Source organism: Rhinopithecus roxellana, chromosome 13, assembly GCF_007565055.1.
Source record: "Rhinopithecus roxellana isolate Shanxi Qingling chromosome 13, ASM756505v1, whole genome shotgun sequence".
Lineage (NCBI taxonomy): Eukaryota > Metazoa > Chordata > Mammalia > Primates > Cercopithecidae > Rhinopithecus > Rhinopithecus roxellana.
The window spans coordinates 76,398,084-76,425,365 of NC_044561.1; the positions used below are offsets into that span (position 1 = coordinate 76,398,084).

The 27,282-nt window shown below is 44.9% G+C and overlaps 2 protein-coding genes across 2 annotated transcripts in view; one reads left to right on the top strand and one right to left on the bottom strand.

The window, feature by feature from the left end:
• The window catches only part of RAE1 (ribonucleic acid export 1), a 28,006-nt gene extending 1,893 nt beyond the window's left edge, over positions 1 to 26,113 (bottom strand). Inside the window, exons 1-11 of the mRNA XM_010365115.2 lie at positions 25,782 to 26,113; positions 23,054 to 23,150; positions 22,369 to 22,473; positions 20,470 to 20,562; positions 11,813 to 11,899; positions 10,040 to 10,126; positions 9,854 to 9,925; positions 8,045 to 8,152; positions 3,289 to 3,395; positions 3,134 to 3,209; positions 2,057 to 2,251 (exon numbers count right to left, since the gene is read on the bottom strand). Coding sequence (XP_010363417.1) covers positions 2,057 to 2,251; positions 3,134 to 3,209; positions 3,289 to 3,395; positions 8,045 to 8,152; positions 9,854 to 9,925; positions 10,040 to 10,126; positions 11,813 to 11,899; positions 20,470 to 20,562; positions 22,369 to 22,473; positions 23,054 to 23,143 — 1,020 coding nt within the window. The 5' untranslated portion in view covers positions 23,144 to 23,150; positions 25,782 to 26,113. The remainder of the gene's footprint in view (positions 1 to 2,056; positions 2,252 to 3,133; positions 3,210 to 3,288; positions 3,396 to 8,044; positions 8,153 to 9,853; positions 9,926 to 10,039; positions 10,127 to 11,812; positions 11,900 to 20,469; positions 20,563 to 22,368; positions 22,474 to 23,053; positions 23,151 to 25,781) is intronic.
• MTRNR2L3 (MT-RNR2 like 3) lies at positions 17,353 to 18,573 on the top strand. Its single transcript, XM_010365112.2, has 2 exons — positions 17,353 to 17,642; positions 17,806 to 18,573. The coding sequence occupies exon 2, from the start codon at positions 17,976 to 17,978 to the stop codon at positions 18,048 to 18,050; it is 75 nt and encodes a 24-aa protein (XP_010363414.1). The 5' UTR covers positions 17,353 to 17,642; positions 17,806 to 17,975; the 3' UTR covers positions 18,051 to 18,573.
• Positions 26,114 to 27,282: the final 1,169 nt, after the last annotated feature.

Sequence of the window (27,282 nt, forward strand, 5' to 3'; positions counted from 1 at the left end):
TCAATTTATTACTACATTTTTTAATGCTTATAATGTATAGAGTCCCGCGTGTCATTTAAGTTAAAATGCAGAATTTTGATGTAGCTGCTGGGATGAGGACGCAAAGAGAAGATTCAGTAAAGAGCCCAATGTGGGAGTTGAGGCCTTGGGCTCCAAGCATGCCACAGCCTGTCCAACCTCAGCCAGGCAGAACCAAAAAGGTACACTCTTGTCACAAAACTGAGTGCATGGCTTACACAGGTGAATGGATAAACAAATGGCACACCCTACCTAGGAATACTACGCAGCACTGAAAAGTAACGGACGAGCGATTCACTCAACAGCACGGGTGAATTTCAAAATCCTTATGCTGAGGGAAAGAAGCTGGGGCAAGGAGAAAATGTAGTGTGGGGCTCCACTTATAGAAAATTCTAGAATATTCAGACTAGTCCATAATGCCAGAAAACAGATCCATAGTTTTGTGTGTGCATACGGGAAGATTACAGGAATACACACAAAAACCTTTCGGGGAGATAACTGTGGTGATAGTTTCATGGGTATTTACAGATGTTGAAACTGATCAAACTGTACACTTTAAACAATGACTGCATTTCAACTGTACCTCAATAAAGTTGCTTAAAAAAAAAAAATGTAGCTGCATGGCTCACACAGCAAACCCTCAAACAGGGAAACACAGAAGCAGCAGCAGGCCTGGAGGGTCAGAGGGATGGAAGGCAATCAGCTGGACTTCTGTGTCTATGTTCAGGGCCTCAGGGAGACTAAGGTGCAGCCATACTCCTGAGACTGGGAAATACTGAAGGTGGAGTGGGCAGGGCTGGAACCAAGGGACGTCTCCAGTCACTGGCTTGTGTGGCAGCAGGTGTCTTGGGAATGCAAAGCACTGGTTAGAGCCCTGTGGTGGCCCCCCAGGCTGAGATGGCGAGATGTCAGCAAGGCAAGAGGGGCCAAGAGACAGGAGCTGGTAGGAGGATGGAAACCACAGCCCGAAGCAGAATAAACCAGGACGTGACCAAGCAGTAGTGAGGAGAGCTGTGTAGAAGAGGAAGGGACAGGTGAGTGCCTGGCACAGACAGAAAGGAAGCTTCTGGACTGGACGAGGAGGACGTGGCCACGGGGACTCTGAGTACAGCTCTAAGAGGCCAGAAAGTACCTGGCAGTGGACTGAGGAGGGGACCGAGCACAGGGAACCAAGAGGGTAGGTGCTGACACCACTCTCGCGATAGCCTTACCATACAGGGAAACGGTTCCAGGCTTCCGTGCTTAGACAGAGGGGAGGAGCTGGTGAACGGGGACAGAAGACAATGGGAGAAGGCCCAGAAAAGAGCCGTGAGGGTGGAAGGAGGTGGGGTCAGCATAGGTGGACATGAGGTGAGCGGGAAAGACACTGCAGGCCACTAGAAGCCCCTCCTATGTGAAGCAGGCGACCTCCCCATCGGAAGCCAGGGCAGGGTAGGGAAAAGTCTAGAAGGCTGCTGTGGAGCAAAGGGCAGAGTGGGGTGGGAGGAGAATGATGAAAACCACAAATACAATGATGACAACCTCTCCAGAAGAGCTGAGCAGTGGAGAAACACGCAGGCTGGTTGAAGCCAACACACTTCCCACGGGGTTGGGCACTGAGTACTCGACTCTACACATTTCACCATCACTCCCAAAGGCCTCAAAATTGCAGCCCTGCTCCTGCCAGCTCCTAACTCCCCCTGTGCAAACCACCCAGCTAACCAACCAACCAACACCACCCAGGTGAAAGCTCCATGACCCGCCCTGCCACCCCCTTCATAAAGTGCAGCCGCCGGCCTGACTGTGCTTCTGTGCCCAGGAACAGAGCAGCCCATAATGGCTCACACTGGCTGAGTGCTTCCTGTGTGCTGGGTTCTGGCCAAAGGCTGTACTGAATTCCCACAACCATTTGAGGAAGTCCTGCAATTTCCCCTTACAGGGAGGGGACGGTGACCTGCCCAAGGACACATGTGAGTCCGGAGAAGAGTCACAACTCAGGCCTAGGCCTTCTGAACCCAGAACCTGGCTCTACTACCTTGGAGCGCCCAGGAGTTCTCACCTTTGACCAGTCGTAGCTGGAAGCGTATGCAAATATGTTTCCATTGTGATTGAAACAGCAAGCTGAAATGGGCTGATCTAACTGTTCTGAAGTTTTTAGTTTTGTTCTGGCATCTTTGTCCCAGAAGCTGAATCTACCATCAGATCCCACAGTGGCAAGGGTGCCATGAACAGGATGGAACGCGATTCCATTTACCTGCAAGGATTGACATGCACAATAAGAAGCCAGGCAGAGGGGCGCGGAGAAGGTTCCACCCACGCACACTTCCTGCTTGAGTTAGGAAACCAAGCGCACAGGTACATTTCCTTCGAGCTGCTGCCCGCTGATCGCAAAAGAAACTATCCAGACTTCCTCCATCAAATGCCAGCCCAGAACCCAATCTTGCCTCCTGTAAGGCCTTGCACACCAGAGAAAGTGAGCATGTGGACAGCAAGAAACAAGGAACAGACCTCAGGAAAACGTTTCTTTTGAGCAAACAGATTTCTCAGTCTGAGCTCTGTTGTGTGAGCTGTCTACTAGCACTCCTAAGGGAGGGAGAAGACTCTGGCAAAACATCCTAAGCTTGCGTTCAGAAACAAATACACAACGCTGCTAGTCAGGGGGCACATTAACACAGAAAACAAGGCCGGGCGCGGTGGCTCACGCCTGTAATTCCAGCACTCAGGGAGGCCGAGGCAGGCGAATCACAAGGTCAGGAGTTAGAGACCAGCCTGGCCAATATGGTGAAACCCCGTCTCTACTAAAAATACAAAAATTAGCTGGGCGCCTGTAGTCCCAGCTACTTGGGAGGCTGAGGCAGGAGAATCGCTTGAACCCAGGAGGTGGAGGTTGCAGTGAGTTGATACCATGCCACTGCACTCCAGCCTGGGCGACAGAGTGAGACTCTGTCTCAAAAACAGCAACAACAACAACAAAAACCCACAGAAACCTGAAGCCTACAGCATAAGCCACTTATCTCCAGATATGAACACACACAAGCTCTTCAATGATGAGTTTTTTCTGATCCCACAATTCCTCAGCCACCTCCAAGTCTGGTTTCCAGATGTATCACCACGGCTAAAGTGTCTAAAAACGTACCGCATAGATGTCTTGAGGAGCTGAAGTGTTGGTTCCATTAGATCGATGACATTTAAAGGTGAAGTTATCTTTGGCACTGAAAAACAAAGGTTCATGTAAGTCTTCCTTTGTTAATAAAAAAGGTGAAATCTGCAAGCTGACAGAATCACACTTACGGGTTTGGGGGGTTGATATAGTGAATAGCAACTCTCCCCTCGATACTTCCCAGGGCAAAACCAGTAGGCTTGTTCTGTTTGTCTTTAAAAATAGCCACACACCGATGCTACAGTTAAAATAAAACAGAGACATAATCACAGCATAATATAAGATTTCATGACTAACATGAAGGTAAGTCATTTTTACCCCATGTTTAGGTTGTAGAAGAACCAGAAGAACATCACTCAAATACGATACAGCAGTAAGCATTGCTTTCTAACTCCTTAATAACTCCGTCTAAGCCGTGAGCTTATGACCAAACTGCACACCCCGTGCTCCTCCCTGCCTCCGTTGCTCGCTCTCCCTCTGCCACCCTACAAGGCCGCGTTCACGCCAGCAGAGCCCCATGGGCTGTGAGGCAGGCAGCGGCTCTGCCCGCAGGGAATGGAGACGTCCCTGGCTAGGCAGACACCCCTCAGGAGGTCACCTGATGCTTCTGCACCTCTGCCTCCCCAGCTGGAGGAGGGATGCAGGCTCTGCTGCACCCGTCTCACAGGGAAACAGGGTGAAGGGGACAGTGGGTGTAGTGGCCATGCTACACACAAGCAACATGCTGCACTTCGCCCAGTGTTGAGTTTGAGGGCCCAAGGGCGGGTCTCCACTCTACAGAAGAACCCAGAGGTTCTACTACCCAGCCTTCTGGGCAGAGAAGCCGACCACCCTGAGGAGAAGCTAACTTCAGAGATACCATTTCTTCCTTCCAGTCGTGGCAACCTGGCCAAAGCCCGGAGAACCACCCACCCTGCCCGAGCTGGCCATCTGAGCTTCTGTGTGAGTTCAGGGGAAGCCCGGCAGGACCCAGGCAGGGGCTAGGCAAGACGAAGGGAGAAGCAGCCTCTGGCGTTGTGACAGCTACTGGGGATGCACGTTTCCTAAGTATGAAGAAAAACAGCCTGTTCTTTCATTCCTGTACTGTTTGCTCCCCCACCTTTTTAAAAATTGCCAGACCATTACTTTTGTGACTACAAAGAAAAAAAGTAAAGCAAAGTGACAAACATCTGCAAGTTCTTAGACGACAGAAAAGGCCATGGCTGGTCCTCAGCACAGGGTCTACTGTGTGGCACACACCAGGAACTGCACAATGCCAGGGGTGCCACTTGCACCAAGAGCCACACGCATTGGCCCTGTGCAAAGGCCGATGGCAATCAGTCCTCAACAACGGAGAGGCCAGGGCGCTAGCACCAGGTGGCAGGAAGTGAAGCCAGATGGGACCTGTTTTTTTGAGGATTCACCCAAAAGGAAATGGGGAGGCAGGGAAGGGCTTAGGCCGCAGTCCAGCAAGGCCAGTGGTGCCACTTACAAGAGCTGCTGCCTCACCTCGGGAGGATGCCTTGAACGAGAGCCAAGGTCTATGTGCTCGTTTTATTGTGGTAAGAACAGTTAACACGAGAGCCACCCCTTAACACATTTCTAAGTCTACATTATTGTTGACTACAGGTACCATGTTGTACGGCTTATCTCTAGAGCATTCTCATCTTGCTTAATGAAATTTCATCCCATTGATTAAGTAGCTCCCCATTTCCCTCTCCCCCAATCCCCTGATGTCCACCATTCCACCCTTTACTTCCGTGAGTCGACGTTGGATGTCACATTTCAGTGGAATCATGCAGTTTCTTTCTGTGTCTGGCTACTTCACTTTGCATAATCTCCTTCATGGTCACCCACACTGTCACGAGTGGCAGGATTTCCTCCTTCAGGCTGCACAGCATCCTACTGCAGGTATACACCTCATTTTCTTTATCTGTTCACTTGGCTATTGTGAACAGTGCCGCAAGGAACACTAGGAGTACAGGTCTCTCTTCAAAATACCCACTTCGATTCTTTTGAATCAAGACCTGTAAGTGGAACTTCTAGATCATATGGGGATTCTGTTTTTCATGTTTTGAGGCCTCCAGTTTTCTGTAACGGTTGTGGCATTTTGCATTCCCCCAATAGTGCGCGCGAGTTCTAGGTTCCCCACACCCTCCCCAGCACGTGCTATCTTTGGGCTTTCTGGTAACAGTGGTCCTGTCAGGTAGGAGATGGTATCTCATTGTGGTTTTCGTTTGCCTTTCCCTGATGGTTAGTATGTTAAGCACATTTCCATACACCTGCTGGATATTTGTATGTCTTCTTTGGAGACATGTCTATTCAAGTCTTTGGTTCATTTTTCATGTCACCAGTTTTCTTGCTATTGAGTTGCAGGGGTTCCTTATGTATTCTGGAAATCAATCCCTTGTTAGAAAGTCTCCAAATACTTTCTCCCATTCCACAGGCTGCCTTTTCACTCTCTTCGTGGTTCCCCCTGCTGTGCAGGAGCTGTTAGTTTAACACAGTTCCACTTGGCCATTTTTGCTTTTGTTGCCTGTGCTTTTTGGTGTCATAGCCAAGAAATCACTGCCAAGACCAATGTCATAGAGTTCTGATCTAAGTGCTTTCCAATATTTGAATTAGATGTGGCAGGAGGGAGGGAGAAAAATGAACAGATTCCCAAATAATTTCAGGGTGGAGGGGAGGAGATTGAGGATTAGTGAGATAGGAGGGGGAGAGTTCAATCAGGGGTGACCTCAAGATTTCTGGCTCTACCAAAGGAGATGGAGGTCCCATTGAATGGGCTGTGAAGCACATCAGGAGCAACAGGTTGGTGGTGGCCGAGAGGGGCAGGTTCAGATCCAATGTTCACTCTGCAAATATTTACAGAGCACCTTTTACACTTGAGGCCCTGCTCCAAGTGCTGGGAGGTGGCAACAAATACAAACAAAAACTCTGCTCTCATGAGGTTTACATTCTAGTAGGCAAAAGAAGTGAAATATTTAGTATGTATATGACATCCATACGTATGTATAAAATAGATGGTACTGCTGGCAGTGGCAAGGGAGAATCCTGAGGCAAGGGTAACATTTGAATAAAGAGCCACAGAACGTAGTCTTGGGTTTGGCGTGGGATACTGCAGGCTCAGACGCCTGGGAGACACACCAAGGAGCTGTCCGACTGGGTGTCCATGTCAGGAACACAGAAATGAGGTCTGAGTCTCCAGTCCACAGGGCGTGGCTGAGTGACAGTGGATGGGAGATCAGTTGAGCTTGGGTGGAGGAGGCAGCAGCTTAGGGAGACATCTGTGGAACATCCACATTCAGCCAAGAGCCAGCAAAGACAGAGTAGCAGCCACAGAGGTAGCGGGTAAGAGGCTGGCAAAACAGCAGCCAGGGAAATGTGTCTTGTAAGAACAGTGAATGGTGCTCTGTTCCAGTAAGAGGATGGCTGTCCAGTGTCCCCTGGAATTACCAATGAGGATGCCACCGGTGGTCATGCCAAAAACCGTTCTGACGGAACAACAGGGGCAAAGGTCTCACGAGTGAGAAATGAGTGGGAAGTAAGGGAACAAAAGCACACTTCAGGCAAGATGCCCAACTGCGGAAGGAAAAGGGACACAGGCGGTACTGGAGGAGGATGTGGGGGTCAAGGGAGGTGTGTTTTCTAGGATCAACTAGACTTGAGCAAGTGTCAGTGCTAATGGAGAAGTACTACGTGGCAGGAGAGATGGGGGAATGGGAAAGAGGTGATACACTGCATACGGTTCCCGAGAAGGCTGGAGGGCATGGGGTCCCACCACGAAACTGGCCTTAGCAGGACGGTTTCCATCTCATGGGGGAAAAGGCAGGGGAGGAGGCAAGCACAGACAAATTTCTAGATCCGGCAGGAGAAAGAGGAGGAGTTCCCATTAGCTTCTTTTTAATCTGAGCAACAGCTGATCTGATTGGCTGAGACAAAGACTAAAGGATGGAGAAGCTGACAAGAATACAGGCCCAGCAGCCCTGTGGCAAGTGGAGGCCTGAGTGAAGGAGAAAAAGCTAGCAACTGTCTAGGTGTGATGCAGGCTGAGTTGAGGTGGGAAGCTAGGAATTTACAATGGAACCAACCCATCCAGATGTGTAAGTTTATTCTCAAGGAAACCAAAATACTTCGCCCCAAAACAGACTTATCCAACATATTTCAAGATGGCTATTCAGAAGGGCTGGAAATAATAGCTGAAAAGCTATCTTTTGTGGGGAGATTTGCATCTGCAGAGACAAATGGGCATTGGTGCAGCCAGGCTTTCTCCGAGGCCCTTCCCTTGTACTGATTCAGGGAAGATTAACTGCCGTCTGAGGCCGTTATCTCAGTCCTCTCCGAGGGTGCTGCCTGAGGGGCTTCCTCCACATTAACAAGACCACCTTTGCCCCACAGAACTCCTCTTCTCTTCTTCCCATAACCTGTCTTGTCACGAGAACCCGATTTACCATGAGAGCCTGTTTTGGGCCATGCCCTGAGCCCTCTTCTTGCTGTGACCTCTAGATGGTATGAAAGCATCAACCACATTGCCTTTAAGATCTTTGTAAGATGCTGTGCACATCAATAAATTTGTATGCCATTTCTCCTATTAATCTGTCTTTTGCCAGCTGGTTTTCAGTAAACTCCTTCAGAGAGCAAAGGAGCAGCTTTCCCTTGGTTCCTACAATTCAGCTGCACTCAGCCATCCGGGGGCATGTTTGGAGAAGACGTAAGTTCAGTTCATCCAGGGATACCTTAGTATTACTTAGTATTCACTCACTAAGTATTTGTGTTTATATCCTTCAATTCACCCTCCTTTGAACATACTTATAGGCTTTTCAAAATACAACTGTATTCCAGATGTGAGCACAATCTTGCATACAGCAGGTGCTAAATACATGCTTCTTGATTTGACTAATGACGCACCTGATGTTTCAGCGGAGATTCTATCCTCCTGAATTCAGAAGGTTGATTCTCTAGTTGATAGACAATCAGGCCCCTCTCTGCAGTTGCCACCACAGCCATGGGGTATATCTAGGGAATACAGGAAAACAGAGATGCGATTCAGGTGAAGCAGTATGCTGTTTTTATACTAATGTGTTCGATTAAGTTTTGGTTACAAAATTAAGTCTGGATTTTAATAATCCCGTGATTATGTTTCACTAAAACCTAGAGAAACAGTATTTGAAAGTAGAACATTCATATATTTTAAAAAGTCTTGTGTTTTAAAATTAACTATAAAATATTTGGATATTTAGAAAATATACTCAGGAACTAAGAATAAATAAAAATCCCCTACACCACCCCTTCAGTTGCTCTCACTAATTGGTTAACAGTATAGTATATTTTATTTCAGTCTTTGTCCTCAGCATGATACTTGGTATGTAGCATATTTCTGTACAATTCATATCCTTTACTCAAAACATGTTTCATAAGGTCCATGTCACACACTTTTTCAAGTACTACTAGCAGCGGCTGTCTAACGTCCCCTCAAATGAACCTACCAAAGGGTTTATTTATCTGTGTCTTGGTGACCCCTTAGACCACTTCCAATGTTCCACTACATAACATAAAACAAAGACCAGCCAGGCGTGGTGGCTCATGCCTGTAATCACAGCACTTTGGGAGGCCAAGACAGGTGAATCATGAGGTCAAGAGATTGAGACCATCCTGGCCAACATGTGAAACCCTGTCTCTACTAAAAATACAAAAATTAGCCGGGTCTGGTGGCACACACCTGCAGTCCCACTTACATGGGAGGCTGAGGCAGGAGAATCGCTTGAACCTGGAAGGCAAGAGGCTGCAGTGAGCTGAGATCGTGGCACTGCACTCCAGCCTGGCAACAGAGCGAGACTCCGTCTCAAAAAACAAACAAACAAAAAACACACAAAAACAAAGACCATTTCTATCTTTGATTATTTTCTTGTGATAAATTCTTAAAAGTGGAATTACAGGACTGTTGGTACAAAACTTTAAGACATGGCTAAACAGATGGAGAAAGTTCCATTTCTTTATTTCTTTTTTTTCTTTTTTTTCTGAGACGGAATCTCACTCTGGCACCAAGGCTGAAGTGCAATGGCATGATCTCAGCTCACTTCAACCTCTACCTGCTAGGTTCAAGCAATTCTCATGCCTCAGCCTCCCAAATAGCTGGGATTACACACATGTGCCACCATGCCCAGCTAATTTTTATCTTTTTAGAGGGTTTGTATTTTTGTATTTTTTTGGTGTAATTTTCGTATTTTAGATGGGGTTTCACCATGTTGGCCAGGGTGGTCTCAAACTCCAGACCTTAAGCAATCCACCCACCTTGGCCTCCCAAAGTGCTGGGATTATAGGCGTGAGCTACTGTGCCTGGCCGAGAAAGTTCAATTCTATCCCACTCAGAGACAGTCCCCAAAGACCTGGTACCACCTCACAAAGTCACTGCAAGTTTTCCTACTGCCATGGAAAGGACATGATAGATGTCACACTAGAGATGGCACGTAGCTAGCTGCATATGTTCAAACAAGTGGCAGGAAAATTTGACATCCAGTATTAAGTACTTCTAGAAGAAACGCAGTACAAAAATCTCCCAATTGAAGACGACTGAGGCAATCTGAACTCTATCCTTTATATCTATTACTAAAGTCGGTAGGATTTTTACATTACCCGCTAACTGCAAGATACCACAAGGTGAGAAATACTTATTTTGTTTCTTTAAAAGTAAATACATGTTAAGTTAAAATCCCTTACCACATCAGCACAGTAACACCTTTCAGGGAGTTGCAAAACCATCATAGGATTTGAGGATCGAGTATCCCAAAACTAAAAGCAAAAAAGAGAAGCCAGTATGTGACCATTCAGAGCAGAAGTCAAAATGGTGCAAGAATAAATGACAATCCTGACGGGGCCAAACAATGCTTCAATTGCACATTATACCTTTAAAGTCTTATCCCAGCTCCCAGTCATCACACAGCTGTAGTTTGGAGCTTTGATCCAATGGATGGTTTTAACAGGAGCATCATGCTTTCAACAAGACAAAAACAAAACAGGCCAAGGTAAATGTAAGAATGTGCTGAATGGCTTTAGCTGTGGCAATTCAAAGGGAAGAAACTAATTTAAACGCTGAGGTCACACCAAACAAAAATCAAAAGATATTTAGCGCTTTCCCAATCTTTCCTCACTGACATAGTTTGCATGGTCCCCACTAAATCCCATGTTGAGATGTAGTCCCCAGTGTTGAAGGTGAGGCCTGGTGGGAGATGTCTGGGTCATGGGGGAGGATCCCTCCTGTCTTAGTGCCGTCCTCACGACAGTGAGTTCTCACGACGTCTGGCTGTTGTAAGGTGTGGCACCTCCTCTCTCCCACAGCCCTCTCTCTCCTACTTTTGCCATGTGATGTGCCTGCTCCTGCTTCACCTTCCGCCATGAATAAAAGCTCCCTTGGGATTCCCCAGAAGCCAAGCAGATGCCGGCACCATGCTCATACAACCTGCAGAACATGAGCAAACTAAATCTCTTTTCTCTATAAATTACCCAGTCTCAGGAATTTCTTTACAGCAATGCAGGAAGGGACTAATACACTCATGATCAAAATAGTCAATTTAACACAAGAACATATATCCACCTTCCATGCTAGCAAACTTTAATTTTTTTACTTATAAGACCTATGTGCGGCCGGGCGCGGTGGCTCAAGCCTGTAATCCCAGCACTTTGGGAGGCCGAGACGGGCGGATCACGAGGTCAGGAGATCGAGACCATCCTGGCTAACACGGCGAAACCCCGTCTCTACTAAAAATACAAAAAACTAGCCAGGCGAGGTGGGGGGCGCCTGTAGTCCCAGCTACTCGGGAGGCTGAGGCAGGAGAATGGCGTAAACCCGGGAGGCGGAGCTTGCAGTGAGCTGAGATCCGGCCACTGCACTCCAGCCTGGGCGACAGAGCGAGACTCCGTCTCAACAACCAAAAAAAGACATATGTACGAGTGAAAGTAAGCTCCTCCTTAGGGAGATACTCAGAAATAACAAGTAGGGGATTCCACCACAGTTTTACTCACTAAGGTGACATGAATTAAGAGATCAAGGAGATGTTTCTAGTACACAGCACTGTGACCTGAGTATGCAGCGCCTTCCTGAAAACGTTCCAGCATTGTGCTCTTCCTGAAGCCCCCTTAGCAGCTGGACCCTCTGGTTCTACGTTCTCTTATCTTCATTATTACTTCTGCCCTTGGCATTCTTCCCACAGTACCTGCCAGTGGCCCTGAGTAATGGTGAAAGTTCCACATATGTGGGGAAATGCCCCTCTGACTCGCTGCTTTATTACTGGCCCCTAGACAGAGAACACTTGCTGAACAAGTAAGTGACCAAATGCAGTTGGCAGAAGACCAGCCATGCATGAGATCGAAACGTCCAGCCTGTGAATGTCACGAATCACCTATGACCTATCTTTCATAGATTTTAATGTCACTAACTCCTTATGACTCCATCCATACATATATGAAGACCCATGACAAGACAATCTGTGAATACTAGTTAAGAATGAGAATGGTTATAAAATTGTCATTTCTGTACTCAAGACGTTTCTGCTATATTGTCTAATTGATTTGACAGAGTCTAACTGCACCTTTTCTTATTATAATAATTATTTCACTTAGAGAGCCATGAGAGTCCTGGGTACCAGTTGTGCCCAGCCTTTCTGCAGAGGCTTCTGTTACCTGTGCGATCTGTATCGCTTGGTTACTGCTGAGGTCCCACATTTTGGCAGTTTTATCACACGATGCCGTAAACACTTTGCTACCATCCTAAAATAAAACAAACATTTTGCATTTTAAGGAAAACTAAATCTCTATATACATTTAGATACTAAGTTGAATATATTGAGGCAAACTTTGGCAATCTTTATTTTTCCAACTGTTTGGGGACCAGTGTACTGCAAACTACAGTGTCATACAAAAAACTCATTTTCATCTATTTCATTATTGACTTACTTTCTAAGTGAGAACATATAAACAGGATTTTAAAAATCAGAAATCACAAACTAGTGAAAACAAACTCTCTTGTCCCTGATCCCAGGTCTCCTCTCAGCAGGAACCATGGGCCACTTAAAAATTTTTTCTTATTTTGATAAACCTTAAGCCTTCAGAAAAGTTGCAAAAATACAAAAAATACCCATAAGCACTTGACACAGATTCACCAATTGTAAACATTTTGTTACATTTATCTTTCTCTCTACATATAAAACACATAACTCTATAATCACTATTACTTTTGTTCAGTCCCTATCTAATAACACTTCGAAGTACATGCAATAAAGCTATGCCAATTTACAACAGTCACTGGTCCTATCTAATCTGTCAAACAGATTTAAAAATTAGTGGTCACTGTCTGATGGTTTCACAATATCCATACAAATAACTGAAAGTAGGTTTTCTCTGTCACTGCAGCTTGAAAGCAGCCAGACATATTATGTCAATCAATGAGTGTGGCTGCATTCCAATAAAACTTTTATTTACAAGTCAGTGGGTCACGTTTGACTCATGGGCCATAGTTTGCTGAACCTTGGCCTAGTCTATTTATTTCATTTTTGGTTTCAGAGCTCAAAAATTGACCACCATTCTCCTCTAGCAAAAACTTGTTCTACTGAAGTGACTTCATTTGAAAGAAGAGATAAAACTTGCTCCTCATGCTTTTAATGAGGTTGTAATTCTATAAATCCTTGAAAACACAGCAAAGGAAAGGTATGAGTGTATGGAGAGGGCCGCCCTGAATCCAAGTGAACACTGGCCTCTCAATCTCATAACGCCAGCCCCACCACATGTCATCAGCATTGTGGAGCAGAGCATGCCAATCTCAGTGGACACGTGCAGACATAAAGGAGAATCCAGCAAAGCACTGGGAAGAGAAAGAGTATGTGTGTATGCTTCACCAGCTGCTCTAAGTCTACCTGCTTCAGCCACAGAGTTTGAACCATGTCCTTAAAGTACCAAAGATTCAACTTTACCAAGTTTGGCTTGGGAGGAAGGATAGCTTGAGGCCAGGAGTCTGAGACCAGCTTGGGTAACATAAGGAGACCCCGCCTCTACAAAAAATAGAAAAATAAGCCAGGTATGGTGGTGCACACCTGTAGTCCCAGCTACTTCAGAGACTGAGGCGGGAGGATCACTTGATCCCAGGAGATCGAGGCTGCAGTGATCCATGAGGACACCACTGCATTCCAGCCTGGCAGCAACCCTGTCTTTCTAAACAAGAAAACAAATTTAGAAAGATTAAACAACTTGGCAAAGTCAAAAGCCTGGAAGAGACAGAGCTGAAATTTGAACCCAGGCCTCAACTGGATGAGACAATGCTTAAAAAGCTATAGGCATGTGGTTTACTTTTTAAGAATCAGCTCTACTGGCAAGGCGCGGTGGCTCATGTCTGTAATCCCAGAACTTGGGGGAGGCCGAGACAGGTGGATCACTTTGAGCTCAGCAGTTCAAGACCAGCCTCGGCAACATGGCAAAACCCCGTCTCTACTAAAAATACAAAAATCAGCTGGGTGTGGAGGTGGGCGCCTGTAATCCCAGCTACTTGGGAGGCTGAGGCAGGAGAATCACTTGAACCCAGGAGGCGAGGGCTGCAGCGAGCTGAGATCGCACCATTGCACTCCTGGGTGACAGAGCAACAGTGAAAAAAAAAAAAGCTCTATTCTTGTTTTCTGTAAAGTATTCACAGAAGCCTTTCCAAACTTTACAGTTGCCTTCTGTATTCTTTTTCCCACCCAGCACCAGTTCATCTTACCTCCCTCAGAACGTACAACTCTCATTCCTGTCTGATCCTCCCACTAGATGGTATGAAACTTACATTCAGTTTTATAAATTCCAATAGCCATTAGATAACATTTGAGCAAAAGGATTCCTGCATCAGTTAGTTCTATTTCTTGCCATACTTTATAAGAAACTTTCTAATTCTGACCCGTTGCTCAATCAGTAAAGATAGGCAATATACATTAGAAAAGTTTCAAATCTACTCATGCTGCTACTTTTCCATGCGTAAACTAAAAATAAGTTGCATATGAAATGAATGCTTCACTTTTCAAACTTTTCATGTATCTATTAATGTAGTGTCATAACTTGACCAGGTGTGTCAGGAAGACATTTTACAGATGATAAAAATGCCTCAGAGAAGCCTATCCTTGCTAATGAACGAAATGGGAGCAACTGTGGCCCCTAAACTATGTCAAAATGTTTATACACAGAATTATTTCTTATATACGAGCTAAATAAGATCACATTAAAGCAGTAGTCCCCAGCCTTTGTGGCACCAGGGACCGGTTTCATGGAAGACAATTTTTCCAGACTGGGGTGGGGTGAGGGTGTCGTTTCAGGATAAAACTGTTCTACCTCAGATCATCAGGCATTAGATTCTCATAAGGAAGACACAACCTAGATCCCTCACGTGCGCAGTTCACAACAGGGTTCGAGCTCCTATGACAATCTAATGCTGCCGCTGATCTGACGGGCGACGGAGCTCAGGGAGTAAGGCTCACTACTGGCCCACCATTCACCTCCTGCTGGGCAGCTTAGTTCCTAACAGGCCATGGACCTGTTCTGGTCCACAGCCTGGGGGTTGGGGACCCCTGCATTAACGTATGGCCATAAAATTAAGATGGCCCACACATTCCCTTTAAATAAGACATCCTGATGGACTAATGACTAACACCCTATTAGCCAGTCATGGGCGCACTGTCATGTATTTGGTATTTAACTTTGGGGGTGCTGTGACTCAGCATGGCAAGAGCCTGATTCCTGCCAAACCCATTGTAGCTGAACTTATACTGAATATTCCAGACTGACATAACAACCATAGGTGTTAATTCTGGTTGAAGGACATAACAATTAATCAACAGACGCTCACGCTTGCACATATGCTCAATTTCAAGAACTATTTCCGATTGAATCTGCAGCCCTCCCCCAATCTGACTTTACTATCAACCTGGGGAAACACACCTTTGCCAAACCCCAAACACAAGAGACCAAAATGCAACCCAGTCAGAATCCAGACATATTTTAACCACAAACACCCGAACAGCTACTCCTCGATTGATGTAATTTTCTAAAAAATCTTAAGACCCCCCTACCAAATAAATCCTCCATTATGTATAATATATTAACTAAACTTCTGCCCTAATACCAATATAATACCTTAAGCATAGCCCTCTGAAAGTGCTGCCCCAATACACCATAACCCTAAATCAACCATACTCTAATTATGAATAACCCTCTCAGCCAAACCTCTGCCAATTCAACTTTAAAGACCCTGAACTTCCAGAACTGTAAACAACTATTTCTTTCTTTCTTTCTCATACTTTAATTTTCCATTTAAGTATCCTATGCAGTAAATGTAGCTTAACCACTCAAAGCAAGACACTGAAAATGTCTAGATGGGTCCACACAACCCCATAAACAGATAGGTTTGGTCCTGGCCTTTCTATTAATTATTTGTAAGATTACACATGCAAGCATCCCTACCCCAGTGAAAACGCCCTCTAGATCACCCGGATCAAAAGGAGCAGGTATCAAGCACGCACACACAAATGCAGCTCAAAACACTTTGCTCAACCACACCCCCACAGGAAACAGTAGTGTTAAATCTAGTAATAAACAGAAGTTTAACTAAGCTATACTAATACTTAGGGTTGGTTAACTTCGTGCCAGCCACGTGGCCATATGGTTAACCAAAGCTAATAGAACTTGGCATAAAGAGTGTTTAAGGTCTGCCCTCAATAAAGCTAAACTCCATCTAAGTTGTAAAAAACTCCAGTTGAAATAAAATATACTACAAAAGTAGCTTTAATACCCTGAAGACACAGTAGCTAAGACAAGAACTGGGATTAGACATCCCACTATGCTTAGCCCTAAACCCTAATAGTTACATTAACAAAACCATTCGCCAGAGTACTACAAGCAACAGCTTAAAACTCAAAGGACTTGGCAGTGCTTTATATCCCTCCAGAGGAGCCTGTTCTATAATCGATTAACCCTGATACACCTCACCATCTCTTGCCCCCGGCCTATATGCCGCCATCTGCAGCACACCCTTAAAAGGTTATAGAGTAAGCACAAGTACACACATAAAAACGTTGGGTCAAGGTGTAGCCCAGGAGGTGGCAAGAAATAGGCAACATTTTCTATGTCCAGAAAATCTCACGACAGCCTTTATGAAATCTAAGGGCTTAAAGAGGATTGAGTAGTAAACCAAGAGCAGAGTGTTTGGTTGAATAAGGCCATGAAGCATGCACACAAAGCCCATCACCCTCCTTGAATACTACTCTAGAAATCACTGTTACTGATAATTTTCTACACAGGTACAGAGGAGGTAAGTTGTAACATGGTAAGCATACTGGAAAGTGCGCTTGGACAAGCCAAAGTGTAGCTTAACCCAAAGCATCCGGCTTACACTGAGATTTCATCATGACCTGACCACTCTGAGCCAACTCTAGCCCCAAACCTCGCGAAAAACATTATCAAACTATCTTAAACCATTTACCTTAAACAAAAGCATAGGTGAAATTTCTATCCTGGTGCAATAGACAGTACCGTAAGGGAAAGATGAAAGAACTATATCAAGGAATAAAAAGCAAAGACAGGCCGGGCGCGGTGGCTCACACCTGTAATCCCAGCACTTTGGGAGGCCGAGGCAGGCGGATCACGAGGTCAGGAGATCGAGACCATCCTGGCCAACATGGTGAAACCCCGTCTCTACTAAAAAAATACAAAAAACTAGCCGGGCGAGGTGGCGGGCGCCTGTAGTCCCAGCTACTCGGGAGGCTGAGGCAGGAGAATGGCGTAAACCTGGGAGGGGAGCTTGCAGTGAGCTGAGATCTGGCCACTGCACTCCAGCCCGGGCGACAGAGCGAGACTCCGTCTCAAAAAAAAAAAAAAAAAAAAAAAAGCAAAGACAAGCCCTTATACCTTCTGCATAAAGCATTAACTAGAAATAACTTTATATAGAGAACTATGGCCAAGTCCCCTGAAACCAGACAAGCTACCCAAGAATACCTGAAAGAGCACACTCACCTATGTGGCAAAATAGTGGGAAGATTCATGAGTAGCAGTGACAAGCCTGCCGAGCCTGGTGATAGCTGGCTGTCTTAGTTCAACTTTAAACTTACCTATGGAATTACTTAATCTCCCTGTAAGTTTGTTAGTCTAGAGAGAGACAGCTCTTTAGACTCTTCCTACAGAGAGTAAAAAACATTACCACCACAGTTGGTCCAAAGGCAGCCACTAATTAAGAAAGCATTTAAGCTCAGTATCTAACTATCTTAAATTCTAACCAGTCTACTGAACTCCTAACATCACATCGGACTAAACTATTACTTAATAGAAGCAATAATGTTAATATAAGTAACATGAAGACATTCTCCATTGCATAAGCTTACAACAGACCGGAGCAACCCACTGACAGTTAACAGCCCAATACTAATAAATGATATAATAAACACCCTATTATTTGCACTGTTAACCCAACACAGGCATGCTCTAAGGAAACATTACAAAAAGGGTTAACATTACAATAGGGTTTATGACCTCGATGTTGGATCAGGACATCCTAATGGTGTAGCCGCTATTAAGGGTTCATTTGTTCAATGATTAAAGTCCTGTGTGATCTGAGTTCAGACTGGGGTAATCCAGGTCTGTTTCTACCTATTTAACATTCCTCTTAGTAAGAAAGGAACTTGGCAAATCCTACCCTGCCTGTTTACCAAAAACATCACCTCTAGCATTACCAGTATCAGAGGCACGGTCTGCCCAGTGACATATGCTCAACGGCCGTGGTATCCTGACCGTGCAAAGGTAGCATCATCACTTGTTCCCTAAATAGGGACTTGTATGAATGGCCACACGAGAGTTCAGCTGTCTCTTACTTTCAACCAGTGAACTCGACCTATCCGTGAAGAGGCGGATATAAACAAGTAAGACGAGAAGACCTTACGGAGCTTTAATTCATCAATGCAAATAAAAACTCCAACAAGCCTACAGGCCCTAGCCTCCTATCCCTGCATTAAAAATTTTGGTTGGGGTGACCTCGGAGCATAATTCAATCTCTTAACAACCTAAACTAAGACCACACTAGTCTAAGTGAGTTTTTACACACTGAGCCAATAATTTGATCAACGGAATAAGTTACCCTAGGGATAACAGTGCAATCCTATTCTAGAGTCCATATCGACAATAGGGTTTATGACCTCGATGTTGGATCAGGACATCCTAATGGTGTAGCCGCTATTAAGGGTTCATTTGTTCAATGATTAAAGTCCTGTGTGATCTGAGTTCAGACTGGGGTAATCCAGGTCTGTTTCTACCTATTTAACATTCCTCTTAGTAAGAAAGGACAAGAGAAATAGGGCCCACTTCGTAACGTGCCCTCACTCCATAGATGATGCTATCTCAATCTAATAAATCATCACATACTCTACCCAAGAGCAGGGTTTGTTAAGATGGCAGAGCCTGGCAACTGCATAAAACACTTTATAATCAGAAGTTCAATTCCTCTTCTTAACAACATGCCTATAATTAACCTTCTCCTGCTCCTAACATCCCCACTCTCATCGTGATAGCGTTCCTTACACTCATCGAACGAAAAATCTTAGGCTATATACAACGACATGAAGGACTCAACATTGTAGGACCCTACAGACTGCTTCAACCATTCGCTGATGTAATAAAACTTTTTACCAAAGAACCTTTGCGGGCCTTACCATCTACTATCAATCACCCTTTATATTACTGCTCCAACCCTAGCCCTCTCTATCGCTCTCCTCTTATGAACCCCCCTCCCTACACCAGATCCTCTAATTTTGATGTAGGCCTCCTATTTATACTAGCCACATCAAGCCTAGCCGTCTATTCTATGATCAGATGAGCATCTAATTCAAGATATGCACTAATCAGTGCACTATGAGCTGTGGCCCAGACGATTTCATATGAAGTCACCCTAGCTATTATCCTGCTATCAGTTCTACTGATAAGCAGCTCATTTAACTTATACACATTCATCACAAGAATTACTCTGACTGCTCCTACCATCATGGCCCCCAGCCATAATATGATTTATCTCCACACTAGCAGAAACTAACCGAGCTCCTTTTGATTTAACAAAAGTAGAGTCAGAGGTAGCCTCAGGCTTCAACATCGAATATGCCGCAGGCTCATTTGCCCTCTTCTTTATAGAATACATGAATATTATCACAATAAATGCTCTAACTACTACTATTTTCCTAGGAGCACTACACACTGTATATCCACCAGAACTCTATACCACAAATTTCATTATCAAGACCCTTCTAACCACTCTCTTCTTACGAATTCCAACGGCATACCCCCAATACTATGACCAACTTGTACATCTTTTATGAGAAACTCCTACCACTTACACTAGCATTTTGCAGATGATATATCTCAATGACTGTCCTAATTTCCACCATCCCACCCCAAACACAGGAAATACATCTGACAAAACAATCACCATACGTTAATGCAACATGCTGAGTGCAAAGGTTGCACCCTACAGGATTTCACTGAGATGACACTCCTGTAAAGGCAAAACTACAGGGACAAAAACAAACAAACAAACAAAAAAACAGATCAGTGGTTTCCAGGGGCTGGGAGCTGGGAAGAATTTGACGAGAATCTGGAGGCCGATGGATCTGTTCTATATTTTGAACACAACTCTATGCATTTCTTAACACTCACAGAGCTGTACACCAAAAAAGTTCAATTTTACAGCAGGCAAATCAGACTCAATAAACCTGACTAAACGAACAGGTACAAGGCCTTGGAAGGGTCCTCAAGGCTTAGCTTCTTCAGCACTACAGTGTGTCTGCCTGTCACCAGGCCCCTTAACATTCTCACTACTTTTGGGTTCAGCCACCAGGAGCAACGGCAGAACAGAGGAGAGAGGCTGGGGTGTTCAACTCCTGGCTCCCCTCGCCAGGCCAAGGCCCATCTACAGCTGTTCATCCCTTGACTCCCCTGTACCAGGTGGAAGACCTTCCACAGCTGCAGCGCATGATGTACTCCAGGAGCCCCACCCACTGCAGCTCGCCACAGGTGTTTCCCCTTCCCTGCTGGCTTCTTCGTAAATTGCCGCTTAGTCATTCAACTCTCCTTAACCACACACACAAAATTTAATACAAGAAAAGCTTTCAAAGAAAGTGGCTAACTAAAGCCAACATTAAGAACATTAACAAATGACTATATTTATGTTCAGAAACTTAGAATTCTTACAATATGAACACGTATATGCTATTTGTGTTTGGATTATTAAACATTCTCAGTTATTCTGTACTTTACGTAAAAGGGTACATGAGAAATGGAAGGGAACGTACATCACTCCAGCAGACATCCAGCACAGGCCCAGTGTGCATCTGCTGGGCTTTTGGAATGGTCTGTCCACTGTCTTGAACTTCCCAGCAGCGAACCTGTAGTAACAAAAAAATTCAATGCAAACAAAGCAATTTACAATGTATTGCTTGCATTTAACACCTAAAAACTAATGGTGTACACCTTAACCATACATAGACTTCTCATAGCAACCTAATTATCTAACTTCAAGAACAAAGGAATTAAAATACCTGTGAAAACAACTGTTTTCTTATGCCTAAGCTATTAAAATAAACAAATTCTATTGCTTACACATAAAATTGCAGATAATTTGCTCACTGCATCTATGAGACACGTCTTCTAAAGTAGAATATCACTTACCCATTACCATTCTCTGAATGGTAAGACCAAAGTAGAAACTTACCTTTTCTGAATACTTTTTAATATAATCTCCCCTCCGTTAAAAAAGTAATACATTTTAGAGATTTTGTAAATATGGCAAAAAAATAAAAATCACCCTAATCACACCACAGATAACCACAGCTAATGGTTCTGTGTGCTCTTACTTTTCTTTCCATGTACACACATTTTCTGGAAGACACTAGATCACACAGTATCTTCGCTTTTGCAGCTACAGCTTTCCTCCTGCATCACTAGCCTGTTCAACTTTAAACATCCTTTTTTTGAAGCAGCAAATCATCTGAAATCTTTCTAGAAATTACATGTAGAACGCAAGCTTGCTCAACCTTGACTACCATCTTTCCTCCTGTTCTCCTAACCCCTCCTGCCCCTGTGCTGTAGGCTACAGTTTGAAAACTTTTCCAAAAACTTACAATGGTATTCCATCATACAAACACACCATAAATTGCCATTACTATTGGATATTAACATTTTCAAAATTTTCACTAGCATTATGGTTTTCTGAGAGGCAGTACCAGGCACTGGCTAACTAGAAGCGTGGGCCGGAGCCTTACTGTGGGTCTGCAGCCTCTGGCTTTGCCACTCACTCAGATACGTAACCCGAGGCCAGTTATTCTACTTCCCTAAGCTCAGCATCCTGATCCATAAAATAGAGACCAAGTTCACAGTGCTTTGGCTGTTATAAAGGTTAATTTAGACAATGCAGATGAAGTACATTATCAGGTTTCCTACTCAAGTCCCAGAAGAGTATCAATGAGATAAAGGGTATAAGCTTAAGGATTTTTGATAACTATTGCCAATTATCCTGTGGAAAAGCTCTGCCAACTTACATACCTACGAGTCGTACATGTAGGGTTTCAGCTTATCCTTGCTGGCACTATTATTCTTTTAAACTTTTAATTTTGTTAATTTAATAGAAAAAAGAGTCTTAAATTTACATTTTTCTGATTACAAGTATGGATGAATGGTTCAGGTTTATTCTTACTTTTGTGAAGCCCCTCTTTACACACTTTGCTTATTTTTCTACCAGAGTTTTCTTTCTTTTAGTAAATTGTAATTTTTTTGGTCTTTCTTTTTGTACACGATGAGAAAGTATTTAGGCAGATCTATTATTTAATGTTGAAGAAGTTTAACACATGCCTGAGGAACACTGTCAGGATGCCAAAAAGCAGAATTTGTTGATGTGTGCCATTGGGTATAATGTTCACTCTGGATAAATATGACATTTTATTTAGGAATAAACTTCAAGAGATTGAACTACAGTAGAAAATTCCAAGCAATACATTTTTGTGCTTTCCTAACAAAAACCAGTGTAAGAACAAATAATGTCTGCCATTCAGAAGGGTTCACACCCCCAAATTGATTTCTTAAAAAAAGGCCATAAATAAGTCTGATTCATTTACTTGGGAAACAATGGAGCTAAAGCTAACCTTGCCCATACAAAGACAGATGATTTATAGAACACGTATTTAAGGAGTACTTACATCATTAGCCCATGATCCTGCAATAAGAAAGTTCCCCGGCAAGGTTGGTGGGCTAAAAGACAGACAACCGATGCTATCATCAGGAGATGATGTTACTTCAATATCCTGGGGGAAAAAAGTCCATGTTAAAATGTATGCATACTCACAGCTTAATTCAAAATGGTTTTCTTTCTCACTAATTACCTCACGGTGGCCTTTCCTTGTGCTCAAGAACTAACTGAATTAGACCTTTCCTTACTATGATCAAAAAGAGGAGTAAAAAATAAGCTGGAGAAAGCACCAGCACCACCAGGACTAGCGGCAGCAGCTGCTAATGAAATGCCCATGGCCTCGTTTTCTAAATGACCAGTTCACTCTGGCCCCGCAGGGCTAGATCATAGTTTTCACCTGCCCTCCCTTCTCCCCAACCATGGGAATTCTAAGTCAACAGTCCTGGGCCAGGCCCTGGGAATCTGCACTGGAATCTGCACCTTCGGTGATTCTGGAGACCTGGCAGGCCAGGAGGAACAGGACACTAGTAGAGGGGACATATTTTCTGTGCTCCAGTGTTTGAGAAAGATGAGTTAGACAAAATTTCAAAGCTTTTGGCCCAAAGGAGGCTCGCAAGTCATCTCAGGTTCTATCCTTGATGGGAGAAACTCTGGCGAAACTCTTCCTACAAGCCCCAGGAAGCTTTTCATGGTACCTTCATAGGGTTGTGATTGTCTGTGGTTGCGCTGCCAAACATGCTGGTCCCACTGGTTCCAAAACCTGAGGTTGTTCCAAACAGGCTCATTTTGACCCTAAAAAATAATGAAAAATGTTAAGGGTGGGTTTTCTCTTAAGTAATATCACTGAGAGGCAATAGTAAGATAATTAACTGGCAGAAGAGAAATACTCAAAGTGGCTTGAGGCCAGGCTTCACTTTTCAGACAAGATTTATACATGCAATGAGCAGAGTGCTTTCAAAAAATAAACCTTCTATTTTAGAGTAGTTTTAGGTTTCCAGAAATAGTAAAGATAGAATTCCCATACACTCCATATCCAGTTTCCCCTATTATCTCATATTAGTATGGTTCATTTGTTACCATTAATAGACCAATATGGATACATTGCAGATTATTTTGTAGTCACCAGCTAGAAAATAAATTCATTCATTTTTTACATAGAGACACTGAGTTGTGCATCAGAAATATAACAGTAAACAAGATGGCAGGTCCTGTGCTTTCAGGTTTCCACCTAGTGGGCATTCACTTTCTTACTAATTTCTGAATTCTGGTTTACATCCGTATCTGCATGAAACGACCTAGAAGAACCAGTCCGGGCAGCAAATCAGCAATTTCTTGGTAAAAGTTTTAAAAAGGTCTGGCATCGTGTTTTGGACATTCACCCAGCAAGAACCTCTCCCACCCTGGGTTTTTTCCTGGGTATCATAATCTAACAGGCCCAGCAGGGTTTGGCCAGGGCCTCTGCCACTCAGGAGTTGGGACTGTGATCTCACAGTCTTCATCTTCCTGCTCTGCAAACATAGAGAACATTAACACCTTCTCCAGGGCTGGTCTGGGGAATCAAATCAGATTATGTAGAAAATGCAGTGTCTAGTTCAGAGCACGTACAATAAACGACTTTTCCTTTCTTTCTTCCAACTCCCGGAGGAGTTACATACACTGAAGCCACATTTCAATCCTGCTACCCGTTACACTGAGAAGTCCTCCATGCAAGTCACTTCTCCAAAGGGAGACAAATGGCTGAGGGACATCCTTGCTAATAAGACAACACAGAACAGAGAAACTGCAAGGAATTTGGGGAAGGCATTTGAGTTTCCTCAGCTTCATGAAAAATAAGTGCAGAACAAAAGGTGAGTGCAACAGCTACAAGCACATGTATGTTTCAGTGAACGTGAGGGGATGTGGTGCTTGCTGACCACATTTCTGCCCTCAAATGTAGAGGTACTTACAACACCAGTTAACTGTATGAACGAACAAAGGCAAAACAAGGCCTCTGCAATCAGTCCAGGTGCTGGCTACATGGCTTTGAACAGGTCGCTTAACCTTGATTTTCTCATCTGTAAAACAGAGACACTAATATCTACTTCAGAGTTATGAGAACTAACTGAAACCACACACACAGTGCCTAAAACGCTATAGGTTCTTAATAAATGTTACTTTCACTCTATTCCTCTACCTCAACCTTCAAGCTGGGAGAGAACATTTCTGCCATTAGGGACGAACTTAGGGAAAAGAACATGGTACGTGAGAGTCGTTCGTGTTAGCCAGTGTGGACCACACCTTATGCTGAGCACTGGGAAACTTCCAAAGTTCAGAAGGCACAGGCATCTGTGGGACCCACCTAATCTCTTCCCGCTCTCTACTGCCTTGCTGCACCCCAGCCCTTCTAGCTCTGCTGGCTTCCTTTCTCTCCTGAACACAGCAAGTTCATCCCTGCCTTGGAGCAAACCTAGTGCTGTTTCTTCAGCCTGGGATGATTTGTTTCCCCTTCCCCACAGCTGCCTCCGTTTTAATCTTCATATCCCAGTGCAAAAGTTGCCTCCTCCGAACTTTTTGGGGTCATGAAAATGTCCCAAATTTGAAGTTGTGATGTTTACGCAACTGTATAAAATTTCCAGACTCACAATGTACACTTTAAATGGCTAAAAGGTATGTAAGCTATACTTCAAAAAAGCTGTCACAAGTATTCTTGAATTACCTCCTCAGAGGCTTCTCTGCCAACTTTAACATATCTAACCTTCCATCACATCCCCTTGCTTTCGTCACAGCACCAGTCATGACCTGGAATTTCTTGTTTACACTCAATCTCTTCCCCACCAGAATGCAAGCTCCAAAGGGGCAGCCACTTGCCTGGATTCTTCCCCTAATGCATGCTCGGTCCCACAGTACAGTGCCTGGCCCAGGGCGGCTGGTATTTAATAATACTTGCTGGGAGAAGTACTGCCTGTATAGTTGCACCTATATACGTATACAATAAATACTTGGCGGGGTAAGACAGAAACAGACTTAGTTTCAGAGAGTGGTAACTGCTACGAAAGAAAAGAAGCAGGTTGACGTGGAAGAGGCTAAAAGGGGATGCCCTTCTGCAAATCGGGCAGGGAAGCCTTCTCCGAGGAGCTGACATGTATCTGACGAGTGGCCAGACGTGTAAGGGGGAGGGGCGGAGGCGACAGACACTGCATTAACGCAATGTGACCCTTCCCAGGGCCTCAGCTCCCCCACAAGAAAAACGATGGATAAGACCCTAGGTGACCCCTAAGGCGACTTTCAGCTCTGACCTCGCTTCCAGGACCCAGCAACGAAGCTTAGTCAACATTCCCGCTCGCGCCCCAGCATCCCGCAGAAGCGCGCTCCCCGGAGGCAACTCGGCCTCTGCGGGCGCCATGGCGGCGGGTAACGACGGGATGCGCGCGGCACAGGGCCTACCTGGGGGTCTCGCCGCGGCGGAAAGCGGCGGCCGGGAGCAGGAGGGTCTGAGGAGTTTGCGAACCTGCTCCGGCGCGGAGGACGAGGGCGAGGAGCGTGGACAGAAATCCCAGGAGCCCGAAGCCTCCTTAAGCCGGCGGTAGAAACTGCCCTGAGTACCGCGGAAACAACGCGCGTGCGCCCTGGAGCCACTTCCTGCGTCGCCCGGAAATCGTCGCTGAAGAAGGCTCCTTTCCGCAAGGCTACAGCACATGCGCAAAAACGCTTTACACCAGCAGTTTGCGAATTGGTCCAAGGTTGGTGTAGCCACAGCAAGTTGCTAAGGGACTGCTTTTATAAATCCGCAACTGGTCGGGCGCGGTGGCTCACGCCTGTAATCCCAGCACTTTGGGAGGCCGAGGCGGGCTGATCATCTGGGGTCAGGAGTTCGAGACCAGCCTGGCCAATATCGTGACCCGCCACCCCGACCCCGTCAGTACTAAAAATACAAAAATTAGCCGGGCATGGTGGCGGGTGCCTGTAATCCCAGATACTTGGGAGGCTGAGGCAGGAGAATCGCTTGAACCCAGGAGGCGGAGGTTGCAGTGAGCTGAGACCATGCCATTGCACTCCAGCCTGGGCAACAAGAGTGAAACTCCGTCTCAAATCAGTCAATCAGCCTGTAACTAGGGCTAGCGCAAGGTAGCTAGCTGTTTCTCTTGTGAATTAATTATTGCATTTATCATGTATAAACATCTAAAATATTCTGATTGCTGCCAATTCAAGTCCAAGGCCATCCTCTGAGAAGCTGCTCTAATGCTGCCTCTGAATGAGGCAAGACTAGCTGGGGGTTTCCTGCCCTGGCCTCTCTGTTTGCCCACTGGGGTACCCTGAGCCCACCTCGGGGCTCTTTGGGTCTCAGTTTCCTGCTGCATGATGGGGAAAATGATGCCAGGGCTGTTCCTTATTAGGGTCAAGTGAAATCACAAGTGAACTACTCTTACTAATAGAACATTCTGTAGAAATGTTAAGGGATTCTTATTACTCACACATATGCCCACTCCAAATGTTTGAGCTGGTTGGTTCCTCCCAACCCCCACTTTTAGGAGTGTCTGAAGAAGAAAGTGAAAGAAAAGACCACAAGGAAGGGATTTCGTGAGGTTATGTAGGTACCATGGATCCTCTCCTTCACTACTCAGTGTGGTCTGCGTGCCTTGGCCTCCTTAGGAAGCTTTAGAATCTGGGGTATCTTCTTATAAAATGTAGATTCAGTAGGTCTAGGATGGGCCTGAGAATCCACATTTCTACCAAGTTCCCAGCTGAGGTTGCCGGGCCACAAACCACAGTTACGTATCAAGGCTGTAGATCATTTAGAATCCTGGGCAGCTTTTTAAAAACTGTGATGCTTAGACTGCACCCTTAGAGATTCTGATTTAGTAGGTCTGGGCTATAACAGAGGAAATTAATATTTTTTAAAAGCTCCCCCGGTGATTCTAAGATGCAGCCAAGATTGAGAACCTCT